The sequence below is a fragment of the Lithobates pipiens genome, unplaced genomic scaffold, assembly GCF_037356315.1.
Source record: "Lithobates pipiens isolate NorthernLeopardFrog02 unplaced genomic scaffold, aLitPip1_a1.2 Scaffold_30, whole genome shotgun sequence".
NCBI lineage: Eukaryota > Metazoa > Chordata > Amphibia > Anura > Ranidae > Lithobates > Lithobates pipiens.
The window spans coordinates 178,712,300-178,732,098 of NW_027507791.1; the positions used below are offsets into that span (position 1 = coordinate 178,712,300).

Here is a 19,799-nt window from a genome sequence, read left to right on the forward strand (position 1 = left end):
GCCCTATGCATATTTTGCTTGTCTTTCAATAGTGGTTCTGTAGGCACTGAGAGGTTCTGGTAACTTGTAATTTTTTTCATATTTATGGATACTATGTAATACAATATTGTTTTTCTTTTAGTGGTCATAAAACTGTACTAGTGATTAATTTCAATAATTTTTATTGGAGTTTCCAAAAGAGAACAGTCACCTCTGTCACAGCCCATACAATTCCATAACCCATTCCTTTCATTATCTCTCCCAGTTTAATTACCATTACTGTGTATGCTTGTGTGTTTTTTTTTTTTTTTGTTTTTTTTTCATAGATTGTCTTATTTAACATTTTACTAAAACTTTGTATATTAATACTGCTTGGACCTTAGAAAGGGGTATACCTCAGAATCTTGCCATGAAAATGTACATGTTAGTGCAAGCAAAAAAGGATCACGGACAAATACTCAATTGTTTTTATGCGGCACCAAAATGTTACATATAAGGAGATAAATATATATATAAACAAAATAATAGATCATAATGTAAACTAACAGTGTGCCTTACAGGCCACATGGTATTTTCTTCAAGACTAAATTTGTTATTGCTGTCTTCACATCACTGTTCCTCAAAGTATATATGAAGGGATTTAAGAGCGGGGTAAGAACTGTGTATATAAGAGCAAGATATTTGTCATTTTGGCTCCCAGTAGGTCTGATGTACAGAACAAGAGCTGTTCCGAAATAAAGACTGGTCACAATAAGGTGAGAAGAACAGGTAGAGAAGGCTTTTTGTTTGCCTTCAGCTCCCTTGATTTTTGTGATAGTGTTAGTGATGTGAACATAGAAAGCTATGATAATTAAAACTGGAAAAAGTACCACAAGAATAGCTGCTATTATTGTAGTTAATTTGCTCATGGATGGATCAGAGCAAGACAAATTCTGAAGTGGTAGAACATCACAGATGAAATGATTTATCTGGTTTGGCCCACAGAATTTCAGTTGGGCTGTATAAGTAGTAGTCATAGAAGAAATTGAAAGACCACCAATCCATGGTGCCACAGCTAAATGAGTATACATTTCCTTCCTCATAATAGCAGAATAACGTAAAGGACTGTTAATAGCCAAGTATCTATCAAAGGCCATGACTAATAACAAATAACATTCTGTCATACCCAAACCACTGAAAACAAACATCTGTGTGAAACATTCTATGAAAGATATCCTCTTATTTCCTGAAATCAGATTATCCAGAAGCTTAGGTATAGTAACCGTCACAAATATAATTTCAAGAACAGCAAATGTACTTATGAAAAAATACATTGGAGTTTGAAGCAAGGGTTCAATCTTAACTAAGACAATGATGGTAATATTTCCTGTAACACAGATGATGAATGCTACTAAAACAAGGAAGAACAGCAGTAACTGGAGCTGTTTTAAACTGGAGAATGCAATTAAAATAAATTCTTGCACCATGGTCTTATTTAATTCTTGTTTTATAGAGTAGAATCCCTGTAAAAGAAATATAAAGAACTATCAATAAAGGGGATTTGTGGATCTCACATTTTTGTTTTTGATGAACCTGAGTTAAGATATGTTTATTAGGTATGGGGCTGCATAGCCAGACTGGTCAGGGTGTCCATGATGACCCTTGTCTATAGCCAAAAGCAGCAGCAATGGGCACGTGAGCATCAGAACAGAACCAATGAGTAATGGAAGAAGGTAGCCTGGTCTGATGAATTTAACAATGGTTTGATGAACACAAGTTCAAGATGTTGACTTCGCCTCCAGGTTTTACGTATCTCAATCCATCCAACATCTGTGAGATGTGCTGTAAAAAAAAGTCCAACCCATGGAGATCCTACCTCACAACTGCTACTGATGGTTTGGTGCCAGATGTTACAACATACTTTCACAGGTCTAGTGGAGTCCATGCCTCACTGGGTTATGGTGGTTTGTCATAATGTTATGGCTGATTGGTGTAAAATATAATACATTTATATAATGTAGCTTCAGACGTGGCATTCTCACAATTCTTGTTTACATTGCAGGAAGTATTGTGAAAGTGTTCTTTACCAGATCTTTTCTCTCTGATTAGGCAAACAATCAATGGGAAGCTGATGGAAATGTGCCCTGTGCTTTCATGCAAGAATCCATTCCTTATGACTGCATATTCCCATTTATTGAATTGTGCAGAACACAATGTATACTTACTAGCAAATTCTCAGGCATAGTCCAAGTAAATACCAGATGTGTGTTAGAAAAACATACAATGACAGCTTAACAATTGAAAGACAACTTAACAATTGAAAGAGCACAGAGAGTTTTATGAGAAATCACACCAGAATTGAGTTATAAATATATATCCATATTCTATGTAAAAACAAGGGAGAAGGGCCCTGTAGACTTGATACACAGGGGACCATTTTCTTCCAAAACAATTATTATTTTTATACCTGAGACAAGAATCTAGAAAATGCAATTAATGTTGTAATTTAACTCATTAATAGTGCTGTTTATTTGTTTTCATGTCTTAACTAATTTGAAAAAGGAAACTGTTTTAATAAGTAGAGCATAATTTTACATGCCTTTCTGACAATGAATGAAAAATAATTTTTTATTGCTGTGGATTTTATTTGCTAAGGCAATACATTAGACAATGTTAATAAATTCCATTTTAAATTGAAAATGTGCTTTGTCCATGCTCCCGCTAATGTTTAATCTAAAAGAACAGTTAGGTGTAAAAGACACATAATACTGCACATCTCACAAAAGTGAGTACACCCCTCACATTGATGTAAATATTTTATTATATCTTTTCATGTGACAACACTGAAGAAATTACACTTGTGTCTTGTCAAGGGGAGGTCAAGGAAGGACGTCATAGCAGCTGGGATGTTGAGCTCCAGATGGAGACTGGAACGAGACAGGTCATCATCCTATGCGTCAGTGAGATACTACTGGCCATACCCTCTGCACACTATTTAAACCGTTTTGCCACTTGGGACATTGTTTAGGAAGTGACACCCAGGGTTTGTGGGACATACATTTTAGCGCTCCAACACCAGATTTGGTCCCCAAAGCCCTGGCCAGTGAGAGGGCATTTGCTAGTGTCAGTCAGACCACTATTTTTGCATTGTCCCTTAGTGTAGGGTTAGGTGTAAAGTCCTTGGTTTGCTTACTATTATTTTTATTACCTTTTAAGGTGTTTATTAGTGCTGTTCAATCCTGTTTTACTGTGTGTTGCCTAAATAAATATTTTTCACTCAGCCTTGGTGTGTCAGAGGGAGTGGCCTTCCTTGGAAGATTTCTGACATCTGGAGTCAGGGGACCCAAACATCAGAAGTTTCTGGGGGGTAAACACTACACAATTTCTAAATGCAACTAGTGTGAGTACCTGAATTTAATTTGGGCCTCTATCAGACCGGTGCTGACACCTGTGGTTCTTGAAATAGTGCATTGTTTATGTGGCTTCAACCACCAGGGGCTGCATGCAGGCAGCCTATTAATTTCTTTTGGGGCATAGCAGCTACACAGCCATAGCCACTTGTCTCAATTTGTCCCAATTTGTCAGCCCTGTACCTGGCTGATGAAACCAAATAAAAAGGATGGTCCTTCAGGGCCTACAGATGTCAGCACCCATCTGAGTGAGAACCTGTTGTTAACCTCTTGTAATCCCTGTTACAGTAGCACTGAGATTGATTGAGTGAGTCGATCCGGTGTACTCCATGTAAATGTGATGACAAGGAGCAAGTTGACAGGAGGAGAGTGTAGAGAGAGAGACGTCATCAGTCTATGATATGAGAATGCTCTCCATTGATCCTTATGGCCAAGGTTTGGGATGAGATGAAGAGAATCATGGGGTATGTTGGTCTATTTGGGTATCGCCCCATTTGGGAGAAAGGGCAATTAGAGGAGTTAGGCAAACTGCGTGGTTTTCCTGGCTGGTACTCTTAAGTTGTACATTTTCTTTATCAATTGTATATGAATGACCACTTGAAATACTTTAAAAAGATACAAAACTAATTTGGCATCCATCATCCTGATTTTTTCAATATCTTCAGCTCCGCCATGGACTTTCAGTTCAGGCCAGGTATACGTCTCTTAGACAGATTGATACCTCACTTATAGATCAACTAGCTACTGTTACTGATAATAAGGGCCTTATATCCTATCTTTATGGGTCGCTTCTGAACCATTTTCAAGGTAACGTGCAGCGTCCAGGCAGGAGAGGATGTTCTACAGACATTGCGGCCATAGATAAATTTGAGAAATTTGGCAATCTGTTGTGGAACAAGTACCCTTGGGGTCTATAGCTCCTACCTGAGGCTTGTCACAACTTTTTGTTATCCATCAAAAAAAGCAAAGGAAGAGGCGCCTCTGGGTGTAGAAATAACATACAATTTAATTATAAAAACATATTTAATACAGGCAACTCACATTTTGGATGTGATCTATGAGAATTCAGTCACTTTAAAAGCTGAGCATGGATGTGGTCATCTGATAGTCCATCAAGTTGAAGCTAGCGGCCAGGAAGTGGCACAGACGCCGGCCATGGAGTGCAGTTCAAAGCAGAATGAAGTCTGGAGTGCTGGCGGAGAGAGATGACATCGACTGACCGGTTTTCGTGAGCATACAGGCTGAGGTTGTTTGACAGCCATGCTCCTTCATCAAGCAAGTGGGACAACAACAAAGACTGATATATATAGGCCATGCATAGGAGGAGGGGTAGGAGGCACTTAAAATGCAGGTGCAGAGGATTACAAATCTTAGTTTAAAAAAAAAAAAAGGGTGTCAGCGAGAACATGAAATAAGATATAAATGAATTGGAAATGGAAGATCAATAAATAAAATAAAAAAATAAAAATAATATAATAAAAAAATAAAACATTTTTAAATTGAAACAAATAAAATAATAAAGATGGGGGGCGTGGCTTGGCGCGCAACGGAGATGGCAGCCTAGAAGGAGAGCTCCGTCGGAAAGCGGCCCCAGCCCGTCTGACTACAGCAGCAAACGGCGCAATCATGAACAAGCAGACTAAGCACCAGCACCAGACCCGTCCCCGCCGCTCGGTGGCAGTTAATCCCGGCCGGGACATCTCCGACATCTTCAAGAACCAGGCCTCAGCACTACAGGCCCCGGAGGAGGACAAGATGGCGCCGGTCCATGCGGACGAGGAATACAGCGAGGACTCGCAATCAGCCACCGAGGACAACGGTAGGCACAGCTCCCGTTCCATGCACCCACTTACCTACGAGGATATGTCCGGTTTTGCAGCCGACATCAAGGCCTCATTCTCCGCAGCGATCACAGACTTAAAGATCAGCTTCCTGGTCATGCAGGAAAAAATGGCGGCTGCAGAGACGTCGGGGAAGATGAGAGATAGGTCATTACACAGGCTTGACGAGGTTGTCACAGCTCACTCCCTGCATTTCATAGAGATGAACAGACATTTAGAGGACCTGGATAACAGGGGGAGGCGTAACAATATTAGGGTACGCGGTATACCGGAGTCCGTCGCGCCCGACCAAATCACCTCAGTCCTACAGAGGGTATTCAATACTCTACTTGAACGTCCGGAGGACTCTGCCATTGACTTCGTTAGAGCGCACAGGGCACTCAGAGCGAGGGGACCTGATACCCTGCCCCCACGCGATATCATCTGTTGTTTGCAGAGCTTCACACTTAAAGAAGATGTAATGGCCAAGGCTCGCAGGAACGACCAAATAGTGTTTAACGGGGAGAATATAAAACTTTTCCAAGACCTGTCCCAAATAACTCTGAAAAACCGAAGGGCTTTACGTCCTCTGCTTGATAAGCTACGGGAGAAAGAGTTGCGATACTCCTGGCGCTTTCCCTTCGCCTTACTGGTTACACACGGAGGTAGGCAACATATCCTACGAACGCCTGCAGAACTCCCGGACTTTTGCGCAGCTCTCCAGCTTGATCCGATCGTTCTGCCCGACTGGTACCAGGAGTTCTCCATGCCAGCTAAGGACAGAAGTCCACCTTTCTCACCGTTCGCATCGCCCGAAAAACACCTCACCAAACGACAGAGACAGGGACGAGGAGACTTCTCGCCGAGGGGAACTCCCCGAAGTCGCCCACACTCCTCCAGAAACCTAATGGAAGCATAAGATTTAAGATTTATGAGGCTCTCATACCTACCTTCTTCCCGGGTACATCTACACCGCTCTTTGCCCACCTGGTTACCATCCAGTCTTTGGGGATTCCATGTCCCGCCATCACCAACTGCTGAGCATTTCTACACAACTGTTTACGTATCGCAGGAACGACTCCCTCCGATACCATGATCCGTTTGATTTAACCCTGATTCTTAGGTGTTTCTTAGGAAATACCACACCAGTACTCAACATTTGCAATTGTGGGGTATTTAGGCTAAGGGACAACGGCTGACTTTATGAGTAATGCAGCACTAGCGGGTGATGGTGTTTGAGGAACCGTGACCAATGGGCGGGATTGCTTGCCTGGGGCAGTAACGGCTACATCAGCTCGTTCTCAAGCGGGTGGAGGGCGGGTGTGATACACTGGATGGTTGAAAGTGCCCGAACTTATCATTTATTACCATTTGCTAGGTTTGCTTGTTCTATTTCTGTTTTTTTATTTCAGTTTTGTTTTTTTTTGTGTACTGCTTTTTCATTTTATTATTTAGATACCAGTTCACATGATTTGTTTGCTGCTGTGGCAGACCATTTAGCACCTACCATAGGCCTAGTGGAGCCGCACACGATGGCTCCTTGCACTTATTATTGATTTACCGCTGTAATAGACGACGGTACAGTGACTTTAGATACATACCTTCTCTGTGCAGACGCCGGGTTCGTTCACCAACGGTGATCTGCACGGTGAGGGTTGCTGTCTCCGGGGTGGGCCTTCCCGAACCCCACAATAGTGCTCCAGACGGGTTACTTAGGGGCCTGTCCTACGCACTAATCTTGACCCCCTTGGGACGGTTACTTAATCTTAAGGGGGTGTAACCTACAACTCCGTCTTCATCTCCTTTCATCTTTCCTACCCTTCTCCGCTTTCTTTCTCTCTACTCTGCCTTACCACGATACATACGATAGTACAAATATACTGTATGCTCTTGATTACTGACTACTCCATAACTTTCTGCTATTTTGTTGAGATTGTTCCTGCAGGTGTCGGATCCTGCGCCTCCCTGAGGCTGAACCATGGCATATTCTGATTTGGGACGTAACCCAACGGTAATCTCCCACAATGTCAAAGGGCTTAACATCCCCGAAAAAAGGACCACTTTACTAAGAGAACTTAAAAAAGGTAGGCCCAATTTTGTATTGTTACAAGAGACCCACTTCAAGACCGGACACACGCCAAAACTGACTGACTCCTACTTCGTGGACGCATACCATGCCACCAGTCCCGGGACCAAATCAAAAGGGGTCTCGATACTGGTGAGTAGGGATGCTGACTTTGAGCTCACGGATACGCTGGTCGACCCAGAGGGGAGGTTCCTCTTCCTTAAGGGGACCTGCAGAGGGACTCCCCTGACTCTGGCAAACGTGTACTTCCCCAATTCGGCGCAACTCACTTTTTGCCGAAGAATGATTGATGAACTGAAGTGCTTCGGTTCGGGTAGACTGATTCTGGGTGGAGATTTTAACGTACCCCTTATACCGACTGAGGATACTTCTAATGGCAAAACCGCCATCCCTTACAGGGCTCTTAAGAGCATTAAAAAGCTCCTGCATTCCCTGAGTCTGGTAGACACATGGCGTCACCTGAATCCGGAAGGCAGGGACTATTCCTTCTTTTCCATTCCACATAACCATCACTCACGAATAGACTATATCTTCGTTTCTCAGAGAGATTTGTCGCAGCTGAGCGCTGCCCACGTTGGGATACAATCCATCTCTGACCACGCTCCAATATCTGTGTCCCTAGACTGGACAAACACCCCAGCCAGACATGCTACGTGGAGACTGAATTCGTCACTACTAACAGACCCCACGCTACTACCGGACTTGGTTTCCTCCTTAACTGAATTTTTCAAGCTAAACATTACACCTGGGATGAACCCCTTAGTGATCTGGGAGGCTCACAAATGTCATATTAGGGGCGAGCTGATACGTATGGGAACTCGTAAAAAACGGGAGAGAGACAAAATGATTAATGACTTGACCGCAAAAATTAGATCCCTTGAATCGTTACATAAACGCTCCCTTACAGTAAACTCAGCAGAGTCATTACTTGAGACACGGAAAGCTCTTAAACAGCTTCTAGACAACACCACCAGAAGGTTCTTATTCTTTAGAAAGAAAGTCTACTACGAACACGGGGACAAAAGGGGTAAAGTTCTGGCGAGGGCCCTAAACACTCGAATAGCGCACAATCACATCAGAGGTATTACTGATGGTGACGGGAAGATAGACATAGAAACTGAGAAGATTGCCCAACACTTTCAAAAATATTATACAACCCTATACAACCTCCCAAACCAGCAGAGACCGCCAGATTTGGGGGCAGATAGGGCCCAAGCGATTCGGAATTACTTAGACGCAGCGAATCTCCCCAGACTCAACGAAGAAGACAGCATCCAGTTGGACAGACCCTTCGACGACTCCGAAATTAAGACGGCCATAAGAGAGTTAAAGACGGGAAAGAGTCCAGGGCCAGATGGGTTTAGCGCCATTTATTATAAGACATTCACAGAGATTCTACTCAACCCTTTTAGAGATGCAATGAACTCTTTGACAACCCAGAGACCGAACTCAAATGATTTCCTGTCCGCCTTTATTACTGTTCTTCCCAAGGAGGGGAAGGATCCTCTTAACTGCTCCAGTTACAGGCCCATATCCCTACTAAATACGGACGTGAAGCTGGTAGCAAAGATCTTGGCTAACAGACTGAAACCCCTACTTCACGAACTGATTGGACCCGAACAGGCAGGCTTCATGCCGGGCAGAGAGGCTAAGGACAATGTGACGAAGTCCCTAAACTTGATACATGTGGCGCACCAGCGAAAGATCGAGGGCTTTCTCTTGTCGACCGATGCGGAGAAGGCCTTCGATTGAGTAGCTTGGGATTATATGTTTGAGGCGTGTAGGCGTGCTGGCTTGGGCCCCGGCATGATGGCCTGGATCTCAGCACTGTACTGGAACCCTTCAGCTAGGCTTAAAGTGAATGGTTCACTATCGGAGACAGTGCTTATCAAGAATGGTACAAGGCAGGGGTGTCCATTGTCGCCCCTGCTTTTCATTATTGCTCTGGAGCCATTCATAAGACACACCATCATGAACCCATCGATCAGGGGATTTCAACTCAAAGAGCGAATTTTTAAAATCGCGGCTTACGCCGATGACTTATTGTTCTTTTTAACAGAACCGCACACTTCTATTCCCTCTCTTTTGAACGATTTTGCAAGATTTGGATATGTATCCAACTTCAAAATAAACTACTCTAAATCGATGGCCATGAATGTGTCTCTTCCCGAGGCCCGACTGTCGGTGGCCAGAGCCGGTACCCCCTTTAAATGGGCAGCCTCAGCTATTAAATACTTGGGAATTTGGTTGACCCCCAGGCTTTCACTGACATATGCACAGAATTCCCCCCCCCTACTTAAAAGCGTCGAGCAAGACCTCCAGAGGTGGGGATCGGGCTACTTCTCATGGTTTGGCAGGGCGGCCATTTGTAAGATGGCTATACTGCCAAAGGTACTTTACTTGATCCGTACACTGCCCATCAAGATTCCCATGAGCTTTTTCAAATCGTTGCACTCCCTTCAAACTAGTTTTATCTGGTCGCGCAAACCCCCCAGATTGAGAAAGTCTCTTCTGACCAAACCCAAAGAAAGGGGTGGCTTGGGTTTACCTGATTACAAACTTTATTATTATGCTGCGCATATTGCGCGTATCATAGATTGGCATTGTCACGCCCAGGTTAAAGATTGGGTGTTTTTGGAAGAGGAAGCAAGTACGATCACTCTCCAATTCTCTCCCTGGATCCCACAGCCTAGGTATCCCAGATCTATGCTATCCCACCCCACTATAGGCACTACTCTCAATATTTTTCATGTGCTGGCTAAACAACCCGATTTCTCCACCCCTCTGAGCCCCTTAACCCCTATCCGAGATAACCCGGACTTCACGCCGGGTTTACAGAACCCGTTACTCAGAACACAGAGACCGAAAAGACCGCTCTTAGCGATGGACTGTTTCAATGGTAACCTGATGAAAGACTTCTCAGACCTCAAGGTTGATAATGACTTGCCACGAATACCACTCTGGACATACTTTCAACTTAGGAGCTACTGCAATGATACCACACGTAGACCGCACTTAACGAGAGCAGTGACAGACTTAGGCCGCGTACACACGCGGGGACTGTTCGCCCAACTTTGTCCGCTGAACAGTGTTTCGGCAAACAGTCCGCTCGTGTGTGGGCTTTCAGCGGACAGTTTCAGCGAACAGTCCGCTGAACAAGGTTTTTCGGAAATTCCGAAAAACTGTCCGCTGAAACCTTGTTTCAGCGAACAGTCCCCTCGTGTGTAGGCTTGTTCGTCAAACTAAGTTCCGCGCATGCTCAGAAAGGATTTACACGCCGAAAGTTATAATGCAGTGTATAGGACGTCGTATTTTTCGTCCCGTCGTACGTGCCGTTCACGTCATCGCGCACGGTTTCAGCAAACTGTTCGTCCGTCGTGTGTGGCCATGTCCGTCCATGCTAATTTTGAGCGGACTGTTTGCCGAAACTGTTTGACGGACAAAGTTGGGCGAACAGTCCCCGCGTGTGTACGCGGCCTTAGAGTCAGTTTGCCTGAAAGGTGAACCCACCCAAAAAACCACTACGCTTGCATATGCATGGTTGCGATCACTGGGTCCACGTGAGGACCACAGGCTCAGGGAGAAGTGGGCTCGGGCCATAGGTACGCCGATTTCGGACGACCAGTGGGATAGGGCCTGCATTTTCTCACATAAATGCTCATTGAGCACGAGGATGCAGGAAACGTCCTACAAACTGTTGACTCATTGGTATGCCACCCCGGAGAGAATCCACAAATGGTTCCCACACTCATCGGATAGATGTTGGCGGTGTGAACAGGAGGAGGGTACTTTACTCCACATTTGGTGGCAATGTGACCGGCTACAACAGTATTGGTCAGGGGTGAAGGAGCTGATTGGGCGGATCACGGAGACCAGTCTAAGATTAGATGCGGCTTGCTGTTTGCTACACATCACCAACACATCTTTTAAGAAATACAAGAGGTCGTTTACCAGACACATGATAAACGCAGCCAACTCCCTAATCCCACTATACTGGAAATCCAAAACCACCCCTACTATAAGAGAATGGCTGCTTAAAATTGCGTTTATCTGTGAGATGGAGGACACGGCAGCCCAATCTGATGAGCGAGTGGATGGTTATCATAAGACCTGGTCTCCGTGGTTTGCCTTTAAATACTCCCAGTCTTTTGGGGACTACACGGGCCGAGATCTGACGGCCTGATGAAAGGAGGGGTCCTGACAATTAGTTCTCTACTACTCTAATAACGCACTAACATTGCTCATGTTCACTTACTGGAGCTTCCGGAACAAGGCAATTTTTTTATTTTTTTTATTTTCTTCTCTTTCCTTTTCTCTATACTCTCTATTTCTATCCTTGTATATGTCTATACCTGGTTTCTTCGATAAATTACTAGCCTCTTTAGATACGTCTTTTAGCTGTTTATTGAGATTGAAGGGTTCCTGAAGGAATCCGGGGTTGGATGATGACTTGCCCTTCTGGGTCTGGCTGGGCCTACAATGGAGGGACTTGATGTATTAGATGATACCCCAATAGCCGACTATGGAATGTTATCGACACAGTTTACATCTTGTTAAGCATTGTTTCGTTTACGCAGTGTCTTTTGCATAACCTTGTACTATTTGTCTTTATTTGCCAATAAACCTTTCTTGAATGATAAAAAAAAAAAATAATAAAGATGATGCATGCCCCAGTTGAAGCAAGTTATTGCGAAACATGTCGGGTACTTAGCCTGCTGGCGATATTTTCCACGCATCCAGACGACAGCTTCGTTGTTGTTTTTCTTTTTTGTACCCCTCTTCATCGTGGGCTTGTACATGCATGTATTTCTAGTTTTATATATTTTTTTAATAAATATTTTTTTACTGGATTTAATCTACTCTATGAGGAGGCCTTTTTTCTTTTCCCCTTTCTTATTTTTGATACATCTACTATGATGTGAGTAATTCCTACTTTGAAGTTTATGCTGAGGATATCCTACATTGGACACCCCGTTTATACAGAGTACGGGAAGACGGCGTGGCGGAGTGGAGGTTCACACCATCCCTTTGAGAGTATTGCTGTTCATTACAGCTTGACACCTGACTGTCTCACCACTAAGGTGTGAGGGTCCACACCTTCGGGTAAGAGTACCCATTACTTATCTCTGTTTATCCCGTACACTGTATTACCTGCATGAGGAGCTTTGGAAGGGTGTCGCTATGATGGTATCTTCAGTGTTCCATTTTACATGAAGTTGGGCACTCCTGTCAATTTGGATCACTCCTTACTCAAGAGAAACTAGTTGTTGCTTAAGGGGACGATTATTTTCTTACGTGTCATAGGACTATTGTTTGTTTTGTGTTTTTCCATTATTTGTTTGATCTACGTGGTACGGTTCACGTGGATCTCTTTACTATTCATCCACATATATTGTGGGGATTAGGGATGAGCCGAACACCCCCCTGTTCGGTTCGCACCAGAACCTGCGAACAGACCTAAACTTCGTGTGAACTTTAGAACCCTATTAAAGTCTATGGGACTCGAACGTTCACAATCTAAAGTGCTCATTTTAAAGGGTAATATGAAAGTTACTGTCCTAAAAAGTGTTTGGGGACCTGGGTCCTGCCCCAGGGGACATGGATCAATGCAAAAAAAAGTTTTAAAAACGGCCGTTTTTTCAGGAGCAGTGATTTTAATAATGATTAAAGTGAAACAATAAAAGTGTAATATTCCTTTAAATTTCGTAGCTGGGGGGTATCTATAGTATGCCTGTGAAGGGGCGCATGTTTCTGGTGCTTAGAACTGTCGCTGCACAAAGTGTAATTTGTGCAGGAAAAAAAGTCTTTTAAAATCACTTGCGGCTAAATTGTCGGGTCTCCGTAATACAGAGAACACTCAATGAGTGTTCTCTGTATTAGCCGACAATTCATTCATTCATTGATTAAAAAAAAAAAGCGTGGGGGTTCCCCTAAATTCAATCAAAAGGCCCTTCAGGTCTGACATGGATATTAAGGGGAACCCCGTGTCAAATTAAAAAAAAAATTGACGTGGGGGTCCCCCCAAATATCCATACCAGACCCTTCAGGTCTGATATGGATATTAAGGGGAACCCCGCATCAAATGTAAAAAAAAAATTGACGTGGGGGTCCCCCTAAATATCCATACCAGACCCTTTATCCGAGCACGCAACCTGGCAGGCCGCAGGAAAAGAGGGGGGGACGAGAGAGCGCCCCCCCCTCCCTCCTGAACCGTACCAGGCCACATACCCTCAACATTGGGAGGATGCTTTGGGGGTCTGTGACCCCTCAAAGCACCTTGTCCCCATGTTGATAAGGACAAGGGCCTCATCCTCACAACCCTGGCCGTTGGTTGTGAGGGTCTGCGGGCGGGGGGCTTATCAGAATCTGGAAGCCCCCTTTAACAAGGGGACCCCCAGATCCCGGCCCCCCCCCTGTTTGAAATGGTAAGGGGGTACAAAAGTACCCCTACCATTTCACAAAGAAAGTGTCAAAATGGTTAAATAAGACAAACACACTTTTGAAAAATTCCTTTATTAAAAATAAAAAAAATAAAAAAAAAATTCCAGCGGTGCTAATCCACTCTTGCTATCCAGCGACGGGTCTCCGGGGTCCAGCGATGGATGATCATATCCAGTGACGGGGGATCTCTCAGTCCAGCGCTGTCCATACCTCCTTCTTCTGTCTCCACTGCGGAGACACTGCAGAGAGCCGAGCGCTGAAATTTCTTATATTGGGAGGGCGGGGCCACCCGTCACCTGACCCCGCCCCTCTGACGCAGGAGAGGGAAGCCAGGGGTTCCCCAGTGACGTGTGGGTGACCCCGCCCCCTCTGATGTAACGCAGGTTTCCGTTACATCAGAGGGGGCGGGGTCACCCACACGTCACTGGGGAACCCCTGGCTTCCCTCTCCTGCGTCAGAGGGGCGGGGTCAGGTGACGGGTGGCCCCGCCCTCCCAATATAAGAAATGTCAGCGCTCGGCTCTCTGCAGTGTCTCCGCAGTGGAGACAGAAGAAGGAGGTATGGACAGCGCTGGACTGAGAGATCCCCCGTCGCTGGATATGATCATCCATCGCTGGACCCCGGAGACCCGTCGCTGGATAGCAAGAGTGGATTAGCACCGCTGGAATTTTTTTTTTATTTTTTTTATTTTTAATAAAGGAATTTTTCAAAAGTGTGTTTGTCTTATTTAACCATTTTGACACTTTCTTTGTGAAATGGTAGGGGTACTTTTGTACCCCCTTACCATTTCAAACAGGGGGGGGGCGGGATCTGGGGGTCCCCTTGTTAAAGGGGGCTTCCAGATTCTGATAAGCCCCCCGCCCGCAGACCCTCACAACCAACGGCCAGGGTTGTGAGGATGAGGCCCTTGTCCTTATCAACATGGGGACAAGGTGCTTTGAGGGGTCACAGACCCCCAAAGCATCCTCCCAATGTTGAGGGTATGTGGCCTGGTACGGTTCAGGAGGGAGGGGGGGGCGCTCTCTCGTCCCCCCCTCTTTTCCTGTGGCCTGCCAGGTTGCGTGCTCGGATAAAGGGTCTGGTATGGATATTTAGGGGGACCCCCACGTCAATTTTTTTTTTTAATTTGATGCGGGGTTCCCCTTAATATCCATATCAGACCTGAAGGGTCTGGTATGGATATTTGGGGGGACCCCCCCGTCAATTTTTTTTTTAAATTTGACACGGGGTTCCCCTTAATATCCATGTCAGACCTGAAGGGCCTTTTGATTGAATTTAGGGGAACCCCCACGCTTTTTTTTTTTTTTTTTTTAATCAATGAATGAATGAATTGTCGGCTAATACAGAGAACACTCATTGAGTGTTCTCTGTATTACGGAGACCCGACAATTTAGCCGCAAGTGATTTTAAAAGACTTTTTTTCCTGCACAAATGACACTTTGTGCAGCGACAGTTCTAAGCACCAGAAACATGCGCCCCTTCACAGGCATACTATAGATACCCCCCAGCTACGAAATTTAAAGGAATATTACACTTTTATTGTTTCACTTTAATCATTATTAAAATCACTGCTCCTAAAAAAACGGCCGTTTTTAAAACTTTTTTTTGCATTGATCCATGTCCCCTGGGGCAGGACCCGGGTCCCCAAACACTTTTTAGGACAGTAACCTGCATATTACCCTTTAAAATGAGCACTTTAGATTTCTCCCATAGACTTGTATAGGGTGTTCCGGCTTTTCGAATTTGCTGCGAACAGCCCAAATTGTTCACTGTTCGCTGAACAGGCGAACAGGCAATGTTCGAGTAGAACATGAGTTCGACTCGAACTCGAAGCTCATCCCTAGTGGGGATCTTTACACAATGTTCACGTGGATTTCTGTATTGTTTATCTATACATATTGCATTTGTGTTATTTTTATTATGCTTGGCTTATGCTATGCCACTGTGCAAAAATGTTTTTACCTTTTTCACAAGTAGGTGATTTTTTTCACTTTTAGCGCCACGCAATTGTATCATTGTTGATGCTGGCTGCTTTATATATTCTTTCTGTTTGGTAGCGCAATTATATATATATTGAGATAAATGATATACACACTATATCATAAATAAATTAAAGTTAAACCAACATGATATGGCGAAAAGGGAGGAAGAAAAAAAAGGAACAATATAAAAATAACTGGCATGAGGAATAAAAACTAGTTGTATAAAAATCATGTATTAAGAAGTTACTGCTGATGCAAAAATATAAATATGAAAAAATACAAAAACGTGGTTTCTGTCCTTCACTGATGGCAGCCCTGGATATGGAGCTCCTGGTTTTAAATGCTTTCCTTTGTTCTACTGGACAGTAGCTTTTATATTTATAATCATATGGATCGTAAAGCGGGAGTTCGGCAGGTTTTTTTTTTTTTTTTTAAAGTCAGCGGCTACAAATACTGCAGCTGCTGACTTTTAAAATAAGGACACTTACCCGCCCCGCGCGCCCGCGATGTCTGCACCCAAAGCCGATCTCTCGATCGTCTCTCGGGTGCTGCCGCCTCCATCTTGAGTATGGGAATCAGGAAGTGGAGCCTTGCGGCTTCACTTCCCGGTTCCCTACTGCGCATGCGCGGATCGCGCTGCACAATATGGATGGTCCCCGCTGTCCCTGGGATCCGTGTGTTTCCCAACGGACAGCGGGGGACCCACAGGAAGTGGCATAAATATCCGCAGATTCTGCGGATATTTATGGCGGAAGTGGGTGCAAATACCTGTACTGTACAGGTATCTGCACCCCCCTGAAAGGTGCCAATTGTGGCGCCGGAGGGGGGGGGTTCTGATGAGCGTAAGTTCCACTTTAGGGTGGAGCCCCGCTTTAACATAATATGGACTCTCATTCATATAATTGGATTTTTGGTTTCAATTGGTGAGAGACTGGTGAACATTGGGAAAAATCTTTGACTCTTTTTGTGCATTTACTTGTGTATTGTTATCCATCAAGCATATCGTATATAAATGATGTCATAGAGAGAGCCTGGATTGCACTAGATACAGTGATTCTCTTGCTCAATTACATATGTTCTGGAAATGCCACAAGCTAGTGTATTACTGGAATAGAATCATTTATGTTATTAAGTAAGCATTTCAAATGGTTCTATATAATGATCCCCCGAGGGTTCTTAGATGAAGAACTATACACACACCCCATGCTCAAACCACTATTTCTAGACTATTGCGTCTGGCACATAAATGTGTTTTGTTGAAATTAATTGCCCCTCTGCCCTCCCCACCTTTAAGGGATGGTGTATGCAGGTCAACTCTACTTAAAGAGAAACATTTTTTGAAGCATTGGGGTACTTCATTCAAATTTAACTCAATTTGGTCCCAATAGGGAAAAAAATAAATCATACATTCCCATATAAGCAATCCTATACCCACAGTTTATCCAGAGGAAGGGAAAAAACAGCAAAGAATTACCCAGTATGCTCCAGTAGGGAGAAGTAATTCCTTATTGATCCCCCAAGAGGCAATTGGGTATTCCTTGGATCAACTTTACCTATAAAACGTAAGTATCCAGTTATATTATATGCATGTAGGAAAGAAACCAGGCCTTTTTAAAGCAATCTACTGAGTTGGACAGCTCTTGAGGGAGTCTATTCCAAATTTTCACAGCTCTTACTAAGAAGAAATATTTCTGTATTTGGAGATTACATCTATTTTCCTCCAGAAATAAAGAGTGCCCCCTTGTCCTTTGTGATGATCTTAACGTGAATAACTCAACACCAAGTTACTATATAGACCACTTATGTACTTATACAAGTTGATCATATCTCCCCTTAATCTCCTCTTCTCAAGATGGAATAGATTCAGTTCCTCTAATCTATCCTCATAGCTGAGCTCCTGCATGTCTCTTATCAGTTTGGTTGCTCTTCTCTGCACTTTTTCCAGTTCCCCTAGTATGTATATTCATGCATTCATGCAGATTCTTAGCTCCACGTGCATAATTTTACGTTTTCTATTTTCAAACGTATTCAGTTGAAAATCAGCACCACATCCCGGGATAGAAATGTATACATAGAGAAGAAAGGTTGGGACTTTAAAAGTGCTGAAAACCTCCCCTTGGGATAATTAGTCATACACCATGTAAATATAGTTTTGATAAATCGGTAAAAGGAGTGTGTCAAAACATATGGCACCATTCTAAAATGATTTCACAGCATCATACCACTAAACCTCATATCCTCCCACAAGTCTCCAAAAGGTCTTGCTCCCTCTGATAACTGATCAGATATGACATAAATATTAAAGAAAACATTAGTGGAGAGAGAGTGCACCAAGGAGATGGCCATCCAACGTGTTTCGCCTTGTCGGCTTCTTCGGGAGTTCTAGTGGATGGTGAATAGGTAAGTAGTAATGCTGTAATAAAAATAGATATACATAATATAAATCAAATATACATATTACATAACTCAATAGTCATCATATGCATATAACATGAAAACTTATATTTAGAGTATACTGATTCTGGTGAACCCAAATAATATATGTAATATATGATGTAATATATAACATCATCCTTAAGTAGGTATCATCTCCAAGATTCAGATGAAACATCCATAATCATTCACTTAAATCAATCGGTACAAATTGACTACACCTGAATTTGCCACGACAGTGTAAAAGACAGGTACTCGAAAGGACCCCACACTAGGCAAAACAGCCAGCCCTCAACATGCATAGCCAGAGTCACCAAAACACGCCCATCTCTGAAAGAAGTGTGTCCCCCACTTAACTTTATAAAGCATGTACAATATCTCAAACTCTAAAAATCCTGTAATAAATGCTTACTACAAACATAGAGGTACAGTCCCAAATCTTCTTAAATGAACATCAACATTACTTTATAATATAATCCTCAATTCAGATAAACCATATTAATGAGGGAGGAGAGTTTAGAGGAATGGTTTGAAACGTATTTGTTCATTCAAAACAGACTTTATTGCCTGAAGCTGGAAAAAAACAATGGGTCTCCAGCTGCAGAAGCCTCTTGTCAATGTCACCTCCTCTGACCGATCCTGAAGCAGGGTTCTGATTGGGTTGTTAGAACACAGGTATGCCGCAGCCCGTAATTAAATTAATAATGGAAAACCCCCTAGGAGTGGGATTTTAATGGCACTACCAAAACACAAATGTATCGTTCTAAAAAAAAAATATTTGCTCCTCCTACATGTTCCAGGGAACAAGAACTTCATGTGAACGAACTCAAAATTATGATATAGGCCTATATGGCGACTAATCACAGATTCAATTTTACCATTTTTTTTATTTCATATACTTAATCCCTTATGCATTTTTGAAAGGGTCTTTTAATTTTCCCCATGTAAAAGCTTTACAGCTACATTCCATATAGTAAATTAACTCCTATTGTATCTCAATTAATGGCTTCCTTTGGAGTCCATAATTGTCTTTGCCTTCCTTATCCAACTACAATAGTTGTATTTTCCACATTTGAATTTGCCTTTATGTTTTGTGCTCCAGGGGATTCTAGAAACGGCCTCTTTCAAATGGCTATGAGTTAAATGATCTCTCAAAGATCTTAACCTGCGATACGTTATTGATGGCTATTTGCCTATATATTTTGCGACTATGGAATCACCCTGTAGAAGATGCCAATGATGTTGTCAAGTATCAAGTGTGACCAGAGCTGTGTGGACAGCAACAGAGGAACAAATGCAGGTAAAGTGAAAATATATGATTTATTAAGATTGATAAATAAATACAACCACCTCCAATATACTATAATGTGCAACCAACCAACCAACCACCAATAGAAACCCATAAATAATAACAGACAAATATATACAAGTAAAGAGGAATACCAGAATCATAAACAGGGCCAGGCCAGGGTCGTCAACGGGAGGTCAGCAACTGGGGAAAAGGAAGACAAACAGGGAGAGGATGGATGCATCACAGGAGGGACAAGGCTCAAGGTCCAGGGTTCAGGTAACAGACAGGAACAGGATCAGATACAGGTACATGAACAGATGCAGATACAGAGCTTCACAGGTTCAGGGTCAGGGCACAAGGAAAGATACCAAGGCAAGA

The 19,799-nt window shown here is 43.3% G+C and overlaps 1 protein-coding gene across 1 annotated transcript; it reads right to left on the minus strand.

Annotated features, from left to right (window-relative positions):
- Nucleotides 1–359: 359 nt before the first annotated feature.
- Nucleotides 360–2,297, minus strand: LOC143942282 (olfactory receptor 10A4-like). Its single transcript, XM_077463520.1, has 2 exons — nucleotides 2,184–2,297; nucleotides 360–1,481 (listed from the first exon to the last, which is right to left on the minus strand). The coding sequence occupies exons 1-2, from the start codon at nucleotides 2,199–2,201 to the stop codon at nucleotides 534–536; spliced, it is 966 nt and encodes a 321-aa protein (XP_077319646.1). The 5' UTR covers nucleotides 2,202–2,297; the 3' UTR covers nucleotides 360–533.
- Nucleotides 2,298–19,799: the final 17,502 nt, after the last annotated feature.